Source organism: Protomyctophum parallelum, assembly GCF_964188405.1.
Source record: "Protomyctophum parallelum genome assembly, chromosome: 1".
Classification (NCBI taxonomy): Eukaryota; Metazoa; Chordata; class Actinopteri; order Myctophiformes; family Myctophidae; genus Protomyctophum; species Protomyctophum parallelum.
The window spans coordinates 66,926,961-66,940,276 of record NC_139697.1 but is presented as its reverse complement, the minus strand read 5'-3'; the positions used below and the strand labels follow the sequence as shown (position 1 = coordinate 66,940,276).

General features: G+C 41.6%; 1 protein-coding gene and 1 long non-coding RNA gene across 2 annotated transcripts in view; one reads left to right on the top strand and one right to left on the bottom strand.

Annotated features, from left to right (window-relative positions):
* Positions 1-4,423, bottom strand: part of ufm1 (ubiquitin-fold modifier 1) — a 28,903-nt gene extending 24,480 nt beyond the window's left edge. Inside the window, exons 1-2 of the mRNA XM_083783670.1 lie at positions 4,356-4,423; positions 4,194-4,250 (exon numbers count right to left, since the gene is read on the bottom strand). Coding sequence (XP_083639796.1) covers positions 4,194-4,250; positions 4,356-4,357 — 59 coding nt within the window. The 5' untranslated portion in view covers positions 4,358-4,423. The remainder of the gene's footprint in view (positions 1-4,193; positions 4,251-4,355) is intronic.
* Positions 4,424-11,636: 7,213 nt separating this feature from the next.
* Positions 11,637-12,448, top strand: LOC310863846. Its single transcript, XR_014569694.1, has 3 exons — positions 11,637-11,720; positions 11,871-11,991; positions 12,259-12,448. It is a non-coding gene; the product is annotated as an uncharacterized lncRNA (long non-coding RNA).
* Positions 12,449-13,316: the final 868 nt, after the last annotated feature.

Genomic DNA, 13,316 nt, shown 5'->3' with positions numbered 1-13,316 from the left:
GGTGTTAGCATTATGTTATGCTTTAGCTATTCAAAGATAGCAGACCTACAAGCTCATAGCGCGCCACAGAGTGGCGCGCTATGAGCTTGTAGGTCTGCTATTTTTGAAAAAGTCGAAGAACGACTGACATGGAAACATAGCTTTTTCAGAAAACTGTCGGGATGTAGAATACATTTTTAGAATCTGAAAGGTGTATTTCAAAAACAGTGCCGTGCACCGGGACATATTTGTGGGTCACGGACACATTTTCAAGAGTCTCTCTATTTTTTGATTACTTTTATGATTATTATTATACTGATTAAATTGAATCCCATGACAAGTCAAATAAACTACCACTTATGGACGATCAATCTATTAATTCACGATGAAACCGTGTGTGTGTCGGGTGTCGTGTGTGTGTGTGTGTGTGTGTGTGTGTCTCATGGTGACCCAGGCATAACTTGGGCGCAGTCGAGTCACAGTAACGAGTGGAAATTCAATCGGACCAACAATTTCCGAGAAACGGAAAGAAAATTCATCTGGGATTTATCCCTGCTATGTGGCTCTGCTAACTAAACTACTAAAGACTTCTGTAAATTACTGTAATGATTATGTCAAACAGCCAGGTCAGTCAATTATCATAATGAGAGACCGTAGGTGCAGCGAGCGATTATGAACACAAACAACCTGAAAAATCTGTGTACAAACTTGGCAGTGGCATCTGACTCTTAACCCATTCTAGGCAGGAACCCCTTTTAAGCATTATGTTATACTTTAGCTATTGAAAAATAGCAGATCTACAGTACAAGCTCATACTTGTGGCACCCGCTACGAGCTCGTAGGTCTGCTATTTTTGAAAAATTGGGAAAATGTGGCCCAAATCATTGAATATATATTATTTCAGAGCGAATGTTTTTAACTCAAATCTTTGCTTCTGCGGGGTCCTTGGACCAACATATTTTCTGATGGGGGTCGGTGGGCTAATTACATATAGTTTCTGGGGTCCTTGACATGAAATATTGAGCACCACTGACATAGAAACATACCTAATATTACCAAATAGTAGCCCGGGCTGTTAATATGCAAAATCGATTCAGACCCCGGGCGTTTATAAGGACCTAGGCCGTTATTTGCCATAGGCTGTCATTTGGTAATATACGGTAGGTATTTTCCAAATTTCTAAGTCAGGTCTAAATGGGTCAAACTACTCTGGTGGATAACTTTTTGTGCCCAGTAAACTTTTAAACAGTATCGCTCCAATGCAATAGACCGAGATGTGAAGAGCTGTTATAGGAAGACTCCTATAACAGCTCTTCACATCTCAGTCGTATTTTATATTCTTTGTGCGTGACAGCGAGCTGCACTATTGATTCAACTGTGCATCTACAGTCTACATTGTATTGATTTGGGGTGAGGGAGTTGTCAATTCACCCATCTGTTTGATCCTTTATAGATGGCAAGGTTTCACCTCTGTGGTGTGGTGGTGCTTCTTATAATGTTGTTTATTTCAAAAAGGCAGAGCCTGCACACCAAAGCAGGTAAAATATGTAATTCCTTCATTACAAAAATGACAACATTTGGATCTGTTGTGGGCTGTGGCTCACAGTGGGGGGTGATGGACAATGTGGGGTGTATCATTATTAAGGAAGTCAGCAGGTGTGCATGTTCATATGACCTGAAGAAGATCCACAGCCGATCAAAACTATGTCATTTTTGCAATAAAGAAGAAAATGTTTTATCTTGCTTTGGTGTGCGGGCTCTACCCTTTTTTAAAGATGGAGTGCCACCATTTTTGTATTTTTCCAGTTTTTCATGTGTCTATGAGGTGACAGTACTTCATTAGACATTAGTCTTCTAAATTCTGACAATTTTCTGAAATACCCGTTTCTATATCAGTGGTGCTCAATATTTCATGTCAAGGACCCCCAGAATTTCTGTATTTGGCTGCGGACCCCCATCTGAAAATATGTTGTTCCAGGGACCGCCCCAGAAGCAAGGATATGAGTTAAAAAACTTCGCTCTGAAAGAATATATATATTCAAAGATTTGCGCCACATTTTCACGATTTTTCAAAAATAGCAAACCTACAAGCTCGTATAGATTGTAGATCTGCTTTTCAATAGCTAAAGTATAACATAATGCTTAAAACACCAAATGGCATTCCTGTCCAGAATGGGTTAAGGCACAGAAGTAAGTACAAATCCACCAAACGGCAGAGCAGTGCTCCCCCTTTATGACCAAATTGACTGGCATTTCAGTTACAGACTGAGAAATTGGGAATTAAAGTAAAAATCTATTGTTTTCAAGATAACACAGTTTTCAGAGACAGAAATTCCTCTTTTTCGTGATGAGTGAGTGGTTTAGCTTAGAAGTCACTATTGTTTCCCATGAAACATGTGGACGCTGCTTTGGAACACTTTTCAAAGAGGAGATAATTCTGTCTGTAATCTGGGAGATACCTCTGTGTAATTCTGCAAACTGTTAATAAATATTTCAATCAATCAGTTTCTGTGTTCATGCATGCGTAACGCCCGGGAATCGAACATGGGTGTCTCCTGCAGGGAAAGCCAACAAAGCCACTATCCTAAAGGGGAATTCCCCCTTTGGCTGGGGGAGACATTAGGCTTTTGGTCATCAGGCAGAGGCTCTGAGCCACTACTGCTACAGATGCCCAAGTATACTTTCAAGTCTTTCCAGAAGGAACTCACTCTCAGTGACATGATGTCAGGTATCCCAGCAGTCTCTTACAGACTAATTACATCCATCACGTCCACTGTGATCAAGAATCTGTTAATAAGCTAAACACTGGCAATGTGTTTCCTGGTTACAGACAATGAGCAGGCACACATAAAGAGGACTTTGTGTGCGCAGACAGCACACATGTAGGTTTCCTGAGACCTGAGGTGATAGGCACAGTTTGCTTTTTTTTGTTTTCCACACTTTGGATCAAATCGCTATATAAATGCTCTTATTTACTTAAATCTGAAAAACACATATGCCTTGTTTGGTACAAATAAGCCTACCTACATGATGATACAATAATTTAGTAATTGTACCTTTTACAGATGGAAAGGCAAAAATTAGCAAACTACATGCATATGCTCTCAAATATAAAATAATTTGAGATTCATGAATCCAATCATAAGACTGAATCATGCTTGAATTATAGCAGCAACCATGTGCAACTTGTTTTAGTCAGGAGTATCTTCTCTGAATCAGGTGTTATATGAAAATATATTAGGATAAGTTTAGGCATATAAATGAAAGAATATGTTTTTATGAATGAGGCCCCTGGACAGGAGTCCAGCTGCTAAAATGTCAGATGAACATATTGTAGGCTAAACATGGAAAGGAAAGTTTGATCGATAGCCTAGCCATTGAGCCTGAACATAATGTCATATGGTGCATTGCATTATGGTCTAGTTAGTACTACTAGCAGTACTATGGCTGAATGTTAAGACATCAATGATTGTGAACCCAGTGATTTTCTTTATAGCAAAAAGTCATTTTCAATTTAATACAAAATAAGAACCAGTTGCTGGGCAAACAATCAACAGAGGCATGATGATTACAAGTTACAACTAAAGTGCAATATGAGCAATATAGTAGCCTACATTACATTGAATGATACAACAACCAAAGTACCATGTGACTTTGTGGCATATGTTCTGTTCAGTTATTGGATTAGACTCCTGCAATTGAACCTTTGCAAACGTTTCATTGTTGATAGATTGATTGCATATTTACTCATTATAATGTCTGCTGATAGACTGCTGTACAAACATTGTCTATATAATATATAGATAATATACCTGGCAGGTATTACTTGCTGTAAGGCCAGCTGGTGCATAATTGCATATCAGTCATCATTCTCTTATGATTTGAAACGAGCTATACAAATAAATAATAATGCATACGCAATGCCAATAAATGTGTGTGTGCGTGGCACAATATTGTATATTTTACGCAGTGCTATTGTTATGGCTATTGTTATGGACACCGTTATCCTGTGATACATTATTGCTGTTGCCCCGCTGGAATCTCCATATTAACTACATTCATGTACAATAAATTAACAAAACACACAATGCCAGAGCTCTGCATTAGACTCATCAAGTAGCATATATAACGTTAGATTAATTTGTTTTTTTATGCACACATCTTCATCATCATCATGTTAAATAAACGCTGATCTGTCATTACACATTACTCACACTTTGTATGGGAGCCGAGGGTCCGACGTCAACGTGATTTTAAACGTGACTTTAGACCTGGCGACGAGAAACAGAAAGGCGGTTAATGTCAGCTCACTGTTTACTCCACAACGGTAAGTTTTATTTACAGTGACATGTCAATAAAACACTAATAAAACTCACATCTTTGCGGCGAGATGTTTTTTTTCCTTTGCAGTGTGTTGTGTTGTGTGTATGCGGCGGACCCGGAAGACCGAAGGACCCCAATGAGGACCCCAATGTACACGTCACCTGTCAGATTATATTTTGGGGTTATAGTTTCTACTTATTTCTTCTAACTCTTCAATGATATTTTCCAAATATGTGGTGATTTTTTTTATTTCTACTGAATATACGAAGGGATTTAACTGTACATTCATATGTCCAGGACATCGCACTGCCCTCTAGACAGGCATTATTTCTAGGCGCCTTTCAGTTACCGTAAAGGACGAGAGCGCACGAGAGCAAAGCGCATTGGGCATTGATATTATAGCAGATTTCACGTTTTATTTATTATCATTAATAATAATAATAATAATAATAATAATAATAATAATAATAATACACTAAATTTGTAGGATATAGCACCTTTCATGGCTTAAAGTACTTTACAGAGCAATAAAGTAAAAAAGAAGTATAGTAGAAGTAGAAGTATATTAGGCATAAAACATAAAACATGAAAATAATAACATAATGCCTAGCTCAAATCGAGGGAGAGGTTCCAAATGGGGCCATGACATGTTGTGAGCATATAGATGTGCTACTTTTGATGCAATTTATTTTGTATTTGATAGGCTATTATGTTTTGCCTCTGAGAAATGAGTATAGGCCCGCACACTTATTGTACATTTTAAAATAACTTAAAAGATAACCTTTTGCACAGGCACGTGCAGAGGGGGGGCTAGGGGGGCTTGAGCACCTGCCCTTTTGCAGAAAGTGCCTTTTTTTTCTTTCTTTTTTTGCCACATAAGGACATGTGGGGGTGGGGGGGGGGGTGTGGGGGGGTGTGGTGTGGGGGGCCAATACGAGCTTATGTGGGGGCCAAAAAGGGCTTGTGGGGCGCCAATAAGGGCTTATGTGGGGGACCAATAAGGGCTTGGGTGGGGGGAAAACAAGGGCTTATTTGGGGGGCAAATAATGGCTTGTGGGGGGGCAAATAAGGGCTTGTGTGGGGGGCAATAAGGGCTTATGTGGGGCCAAAAAGTGCTTGTGTGGGGGGGCAATAAGGGCTTGTATGGGGGCCAATAAGGGCTTGTGTGGGGGCCAATAAGGGCTTGTGTGGGGGGAAAATAAGGGCTTATGTGGGGGGGGGGGGGGGGCAAAAAGGCTTATGTGGGGGGCCAATAAAGGCTTGTGTGGGGGGCAAATAAGGGCTTATGTGTGGGGGGCAAATAAGGGATTATGTGTGGGGGGCAAATAAGGGCTTATGTGGGGGGCCAATAAGGGCTTACAATTTACAATTTACAATTTAGGCATTTAGCAGACGCTCTTAATCCAGAGCGACTTACATTTAAGCAAGAACAAAAGCATGGGAATACATCACATAAAAGTATTTATCATGAAACATGCGTAAGCTAAGAAAGTAACAGTGGAATATCTATATAATGAAACTATACATACACTATACATATAAACTATACATATTTACTACTATGCTATACATATGTACTATGGCGTGCTATGACTAAATACAATACAATTATAGTGCTGTCTACATAACATGCTATAAGTCTGTATCAAATGCTATCTAAGCCAACATAAATGCTATCTAAGGGGTTAGGGTAAGTGCTATGGGCCATGATGGAGTCTGAAAAGGTGGGTTTTCAGGCTACGGCGGAAGATTGGGAGTGATGCTGCAGTTCTGACTGCAATGGGAAGTGCATTCCACAGTTTTGGAGCCAGAAGGGAGAAGAGTTTGGGACGTGTGGAGCGTTGTCCCGGCGTTTTTAGTGAGGGTACTTCCAGCTTCCCTGCGTTGGCTGATCTGAGTGCGCGGGAGGGTTTGTAGGGTTCAATCAGACTTGTAAGATATGGGGGAGCCATACCTTTGGTTGCTTTGAATGCCAGCATCAGAGTTTTGTATTCTGTGCGGGCAGCGACCGGGAGCCAGTGGAGGGAGCGGAGCAGGGGGGAGACATGTGAGAATTTTGGCTGGTTGAAGACCAAGCGAGCTGCTGCATTTTGGATCAGCTGGAGAGGCTTAAGTGCACATGCTGGTAGGCCAGTAAGGAGGGAGTTACAGTAGTCGAGTTTTGACAAGACTGTTGTCTGGATTAGGAGCTGGGCTGATTCCTGGGTGAGGAACGGTCTAATTCGTCGTATGTTATAGAGTGTGAACCTACAGGATCGAGTGACAGCTGTGATGTGAGCTTTGAACGAGAGCTGACTGTCCAGGACAACACCAAGATTCCTGGCTGTTGGGACAGACGTTACCAGGGCGTTGTCTACGGAAATAGTTAGCTCCCGCATAGGGCAGGACTTAGCTGGGAAGAAGAGAAGCTCAGTCTTGTCTGGGTTCAGCTTGAGATGGTTGGAGGACATCCACTGTGAGATGTCAGCCAGGCATGCAGTGATGCGCTCTTCCACCTGAGTGGTAGAGGGGGGGCAAATAAGGGCTTATGTGTGGGGGGCTAATAAGGGCTTATGTGTGGGGGGCAAATAAGGGCTTATGTGGGGGGCCAATAAGGGCTTGTGTGGGGGGCAAATAAGGGCTTGTGTGGGGGGGGCAATAAGGGCTTATGTGGGTGCCAATAAGGGCCCTTCAAGACGAAGTAATGATAAATTCCACTATCATAATGAATTATCTTAGTCAGTTTTAGTTTCAGACTAATGAGAACATATTGCTTATTTTACTGTCCAATGACATGAAATGGCACAAGGGAAGGACTCCACAAAATCGGGATTACTATACTTTGGTCCGACGGAGCATTGGTCCGATCGACAACCTACCTCAAACCCTCACCCTAACCCTAACCTCCCCCGGGGCAGACACCTAAACCTAACCCCAACCCTCTCCCGACCCCCAGCGCACCTCGGACCATTGCTCCTTCAGAGCAATGCTCCGTCGGATCATAGTATGCCTCCCCAAAATCGGCGCGCGCTATGCACGCCCACACCCCTTTTCTGGAGTTTGAGCCCCTGCCCCCCCAGTGCTCTCTGCACGGCCCTGCTTTTGCATAGTTTGCACACACACACACACACACACACACGCACACACACACACACACACACACACACACACACACACACACACACACACACACACACACACGTGTTAATGAGTCCATCTGTTAAGTGTGGATCTTAACATTTGCTTTTGTGTTTGTTTGACATCTGAGTCACAGCAGTGAGTGACTCATTACAGATAAAGTGTATAATGTCAGTGGGAAGTGATGCAACGTACTTGGACACAGAGTGCATCCATTATAAGATTTTGCCAGAACATTAAGATAACGTGAGTCATGACCACCCGTTAGGAGCCAAGTACAGAGAGAAGCCCACATACGGTATTATTGGTACCGTTGAGAAGTCTTCTAAAGCCCTATGCCACTTGTTTCAACCTGCAATTTCTGTTTTGGGCATTCACGATTTATTTACTTTAAGTGGGAAAAATAATAATTTAAAGAAACTCTCTTCTACAAGCTCACAATGCAATGTGTTATGAGCTTAGATTGACTATTTTCAATGATGATGTATAAATTAGTGGTTCATTAAGTACTCTATAGTCCTACTCGGTGTGTACAACGGTGTTGCTTCCCATGCAGAAAGAACAGATCTTCAAGCTAAGAAGACGCAACGCAAATTGTGGAAAAAATGGAAACATATTAAGGTAGACACACTTCCATTGTGGAGCCCTTACAGCAGGTGTCTTCAACATTTTGTGGCCCAAGGAGGACCCTCCTATATATTATGTCTACATAATATATATATCCTATGTTAAAGTGTATTTTCAGACGTTGAATCACTTAAACCCAATATACTTTAGTAAACTTGACTGTTTGCTCTTTTCCCCCTCTACTCTAAATCTCTTTGCTGAAAATAGCCGATCTACAAGCTTGTAGAGCTGCAATTATTGGATAAAGTTCTGCTTAGAATAGAGATGCTGTAGTGTACATCATGCTACTTAAAAATCACACAAAGATGTGGCGCCTTGGCGGCCCCCCTGTATACAGTAACTAGTCTGAGGAACACCCAGGGGTCCCGGAGCCCATGTTAAAGACCCCTGCCTTCTGATACAAGCCTTGTCCTGCACGTTGCCCTCGAGTATAATAGCTTGTGTTCATATTTTCTGGTTCTTGATTTTTGAGAGAGTCCAGAAAAGAATGTACCGGGTTTGAACCCAGGCAGACGTTTTGATGACGTCATCGGAAAAACATCCGTCGCACTGGCATGCAAAGGGTTCTGGGAAATTTAGGCCCAATTCCCTGCAATGGCGGCGGTGGTGGCGCACAGCGGGCGCGTTCCTCCTCCGCTCTGTTGTTGTGAGCGCCAATTTTTCAACACTATACGACAAGCGATTCTTCAAAGGTTAGTGAAATCCAGGCAGTGAACGTGACATTGCGATGTATTTAATTCCGCAGTCAAACTGTTAATACATTTTTGATTTGATTTAGCTAGTTTTTACTGTATTGTAGTCTGTACTATATACTTTGATTATTTTTGGAGAAAATCTTCGAGATATGACAGTTACCGCCTGGGGGTCCGTGTGGTGTGGTGTGTGTGTGTGTGTGTGGGGGGGGGGGGGTCCGTGTGGGGGTCCCCTGAACATCCACCAGACCCCAGGAACGCGCCCAGGGCTCAAACTGTAGTGTACTCTGTGCCACTTTACTCTGCGCTGTAGGCCTACTCTACTGGCCACTTGAGGTGTTGTCGCACGCTGTCTGTGCTCGGTCACAGAGACACATGGGACACACATTGCTGCGTAATGTCTTGTTAGTGTATTTTTATACATTTTCTACAAGCATACAGCGGCCCATGTGGAGAACTTGAAAGGGGCATCCATTCGTCGTGACATTTTATTACTTACTGTAGATCCAGGTGTCCAGGAAATGTATGCATTTGACCACATCTCACCCCCTGTGTTAACAGCAGCCTCCGATGTGACCGATGTGACGCGAGGGCAAAGCCAGACTCTTTGCATGAAAGATGCTCGCAGCCGCTTGTTATTGCTGAATAATAACCAGACTTTTGAAGTGTAATCCTAGGAAAGCCTGCCTGCCGTGTCTGCACTCACTCACTCTACTTGTTCATGCCTTAAATTGGCGGCCCCCTCATACTGTATGTCTCTACCAGGAGGTGTGGGAGTTATGATTGGATTGAAAGCCCAGGCAGGCTCCCCTGCTATTAAACACCACCACCCAACATTGAAACGGAAGGCCATCAGATCAGTGGTATGCATAATAAAGTATGCTGTGGAGAGAATAATACAACTCATCACTGTTTAGTATACACGATGCTGCTGGATTTGGCCTGCACTCTTCCAAGAGGTATGCCTCTTTATTCAAAGATATTCATGGCATGGATATTCAAGTCAGATGCTCACTGGTGTAAAGCTACAGTACATGATAAAGGGGACTTTAAAGTTAAAGTGTTATTATGAAAACATCCGTTATGTTTTCAACTTTTCGTACAATTTGTGCTTCACATAGTTACTGACTTACTAGCCTCGGAAACCCAGACTTACTGACTCAAATAAAAAGGATATGGGTTCATTATACTTTCAAGTTCATTATTCATGTATTTATTTATTATAAAAAAGAAAAATATTTTTTTTTGTCTAATATTTTGAGATAGGATTTTTAGATTTTCATGAGCTTTATGCCATAATAACCAGGGTTATCAAACATTTTCATGAGCTTTATGCCATAATAACCAGGGTTATCAAACATTTTCATGTCAAGGATGGCCCAAATGTATAAAGGCTGTTTGTCCACCGAAACCCTGTTGCAAAATCTGGCAACAGTGAATGTCGGCGTGCACGCATGGACGCATGCATGAGGTATTACTCGTGGCTCTGCACTGCAGCTTTACGCTCCCACTAATGTCCCCTACTTTACGAGGGGTGCATTATATATATATATATATATATATATTATTGTTAACGCATTACCCCGGGTGTTATTTTGACTGACAGCTAGGTCATTATCCTGGCCGTATCGACTGGCCTATATATATATATAATTTTAAACAACCAGATCAAAAGACCCAGCAGCCTCTAATGATGCATGACAGAGTCATTTCAGCATGGGGTGCTGCTTGTACAGCGTGTGTTAGGATAGGACATGGAATTCTGGGAGAAATAAGATATTATCGTACGTACACGGCACGTGGAATGAACTGGATGTCTCCATCCACTGGTCTGTGATTCTAGTCAGTAAAAGCAAAAACTAATATGAGAATATAGTTTCAAGCTGCAATAAGACGGGGCCAAGCAATGAGAAAAAGCACACCTATGTGAATTGAGCGGTGCAGGCTGCTCAAAAACACAGAGGGCTGTTATTATAATGACCTAAAACTATACAGTGCCACTTTAGGGCTGTCACAATTTACAATTTAGGCATTTAGCAGACGCTCTTAATCCAGAGCGATTTACATTTAAGCAATAACAAAAAGCATGATAACCACTTTTATGTGATGTATGCCTATACATCACATAAAAGTGGTTATCATGAAACATGCGTAAGTGGAATATCTATGTAATGAAACTATATATAAACTATACATACTATACTATATTATACTACACATATGTACTAAAGTGCTATGACTACATAAAATGCAATTCTAGTGCTGTCTACGTAACATGCTATAAGACTGTATAAAATGCTATCTAAGTCTACATGAAGTGCTATCTAAGGGGCTAGGGCAAGTGCTACGTGCCATGATGGAGTCTGAAAAGGTGGGTTTTCAGACTACGGCGGAAGACTGGGAGTGAGGCTGCAGTTGGCTGATCTGAGTGCGCGGGAAGGTTTGTAGGGTTCGATCATACTTGGAAGATATGGCGGAGCCATGCCTTTGGTTGTTTTGTCACCCAGCGGAACATTGAAGTTGAGAGAAAGAAGACCATAAAATCAGTACAGTACAGTACAGTACAGTACAGTACAGTACAGTACAGTACAGTACAGTACAGTACAGTACAGTACAGTACAGTACAGTACAGTACAGTACAGTACAGTACAGTACAGTACAGTACAGCACTGTACACAAGATCAGACATGTCTGATCTTGGTCGTGGATTCCTCCTGCCTCATGATGATAATTGATCACGAGTTCTGCACACTGGGATGCAATTTTCCTAAATGGGATTAAGAACAGCATGCCCATAATGACTAACATAGCGACCGCTATGTTGTCCCACATTAGTTCTGCTCCTCCCATGAGACCCAAATAAATACAGAACCATGCAGGGTGGTCATTTTGGGTTATAGCAACACTGGAGTAAGAACACCTGAAAAATGTCTCGTCAACGTTTGTTGGTGATGGTGATCTTGGTTGTCTTATCACTTCATAGTAAGTGTTGGTTTATTTTCTCTGCATGTTCTTCTTCTGCTGATCTGGTCAATTTCTATGCTATATAGTGGATGGTAAATGAATTGTTTTCTTTTTGTATTGCTATGGAGGAAACAATGAAGATAACACATCTTTTATGTTTGATTCTAGTTGTTGAAAATGAGGCTGCAGCTCCTTGGTCTTGCCCCAACTTGAGTGGCAAATGTAGAAAGGCACACTGCCTGCCAACAGAAATGATCTTTGGACCTCTGGGCTGTGGAAAGGGATTCTTGTAAGTTCTGTTACACATAGTTTGTTCGCTGTCTGTCTGTCTGTCTGTCTGTCTGTCTGTCTGTCTGTCTGTCTGTCTGTGACTGTCTGGTGTGTCTCTCCCCCCCCCCCCCCCCCCCTCTCTCTCTCTCTCTCTCTCTCTCTCTCTGTCTCTCTCTCTCTCTCTCTCTCTCTCTCTCTCTCTCTCTCTCTCTCTCATGTCATGTAAGATATACTGCATACGATATTTCTCTACAGTGATGCCTTTACTTCTGTTCATTCTTTTCAGGTGCTGTGTACCTCACTTTTTAGGCCTAAACACCATGGAAGAGGAATAGACATGTTTCAGGAATGGATTCCTGGAAACTGTAAAGTTTATTGTTGTGGACTATGTTGTACCAGTCATAATAATGGTCTTGGCACCTGACCCTGCAGATGGCACTCACTTGGAGAGTCTCTGTGGCTAATACCAAATAAAAGTCAAGTCACTCTTATGACTGAAATAAAAGATTATTCCTTATCAAATGTCTTTCTGTTATTAAAATATTATTAGATTCTCCAAATGATTGAGAATATGTGCTCAAATAGAATGCCGTCTAATTTAGTATACATTTTCTACCACAAAATAATATAATACAACTACAAATGTTACAGTTGTGTGACAATGCACAGAATCATGCTAAAGTAGATTTCATGTGTTTTTTATGATGCTGTCTATACTCTAATGGTGTTGTGTTATGATCTGATTGCCCATGGCTAGCCCGTGACCCAAACAGAAATTAGATATTCGCCCGGGTCCCAACATAGTGAAAAGAGCAGATCTATACAAGCTCACAACGTGTCGCTTCGTGGGAGCTTGTAGATCAGCTATTTTCACTACTTTCTTCGATTTTTCTTTAATTTCCTCATGACATTACTGAAAGAAATCATTGGATTTAGTTATGAATTCATTGAAAACTTTTTTTGGGAATGTCTTTTGAAAAAGTTTTGAAATTATATCTTTCTTTCTTTTTTAAGAAAAATAAAGTGACCCACAAATGGGTCCCGACCCATGCAGTGTTTGGGAAACTGCTTTAATTCATCTCACAAAATGTATCATCTACTGTACGTACTGAAAAAGGTTTTGGCGGAAGAAGAAGAAGAAGAAGACGACAATAATGGGCCATAGCCTAGGCCATGCAACTGGCGGCCCGGGGGCCACATGTGGCAACCACCTTCACTTAATGTGGCCCGCATGTTAATATCAGAATACTGATAGTATTGATTTCAGCTGTTACAATTCCAAAACCGCTTTAATTACTTCATGACTAGTATTAAATGACTAGTACTTAATGACTATAAAAATGT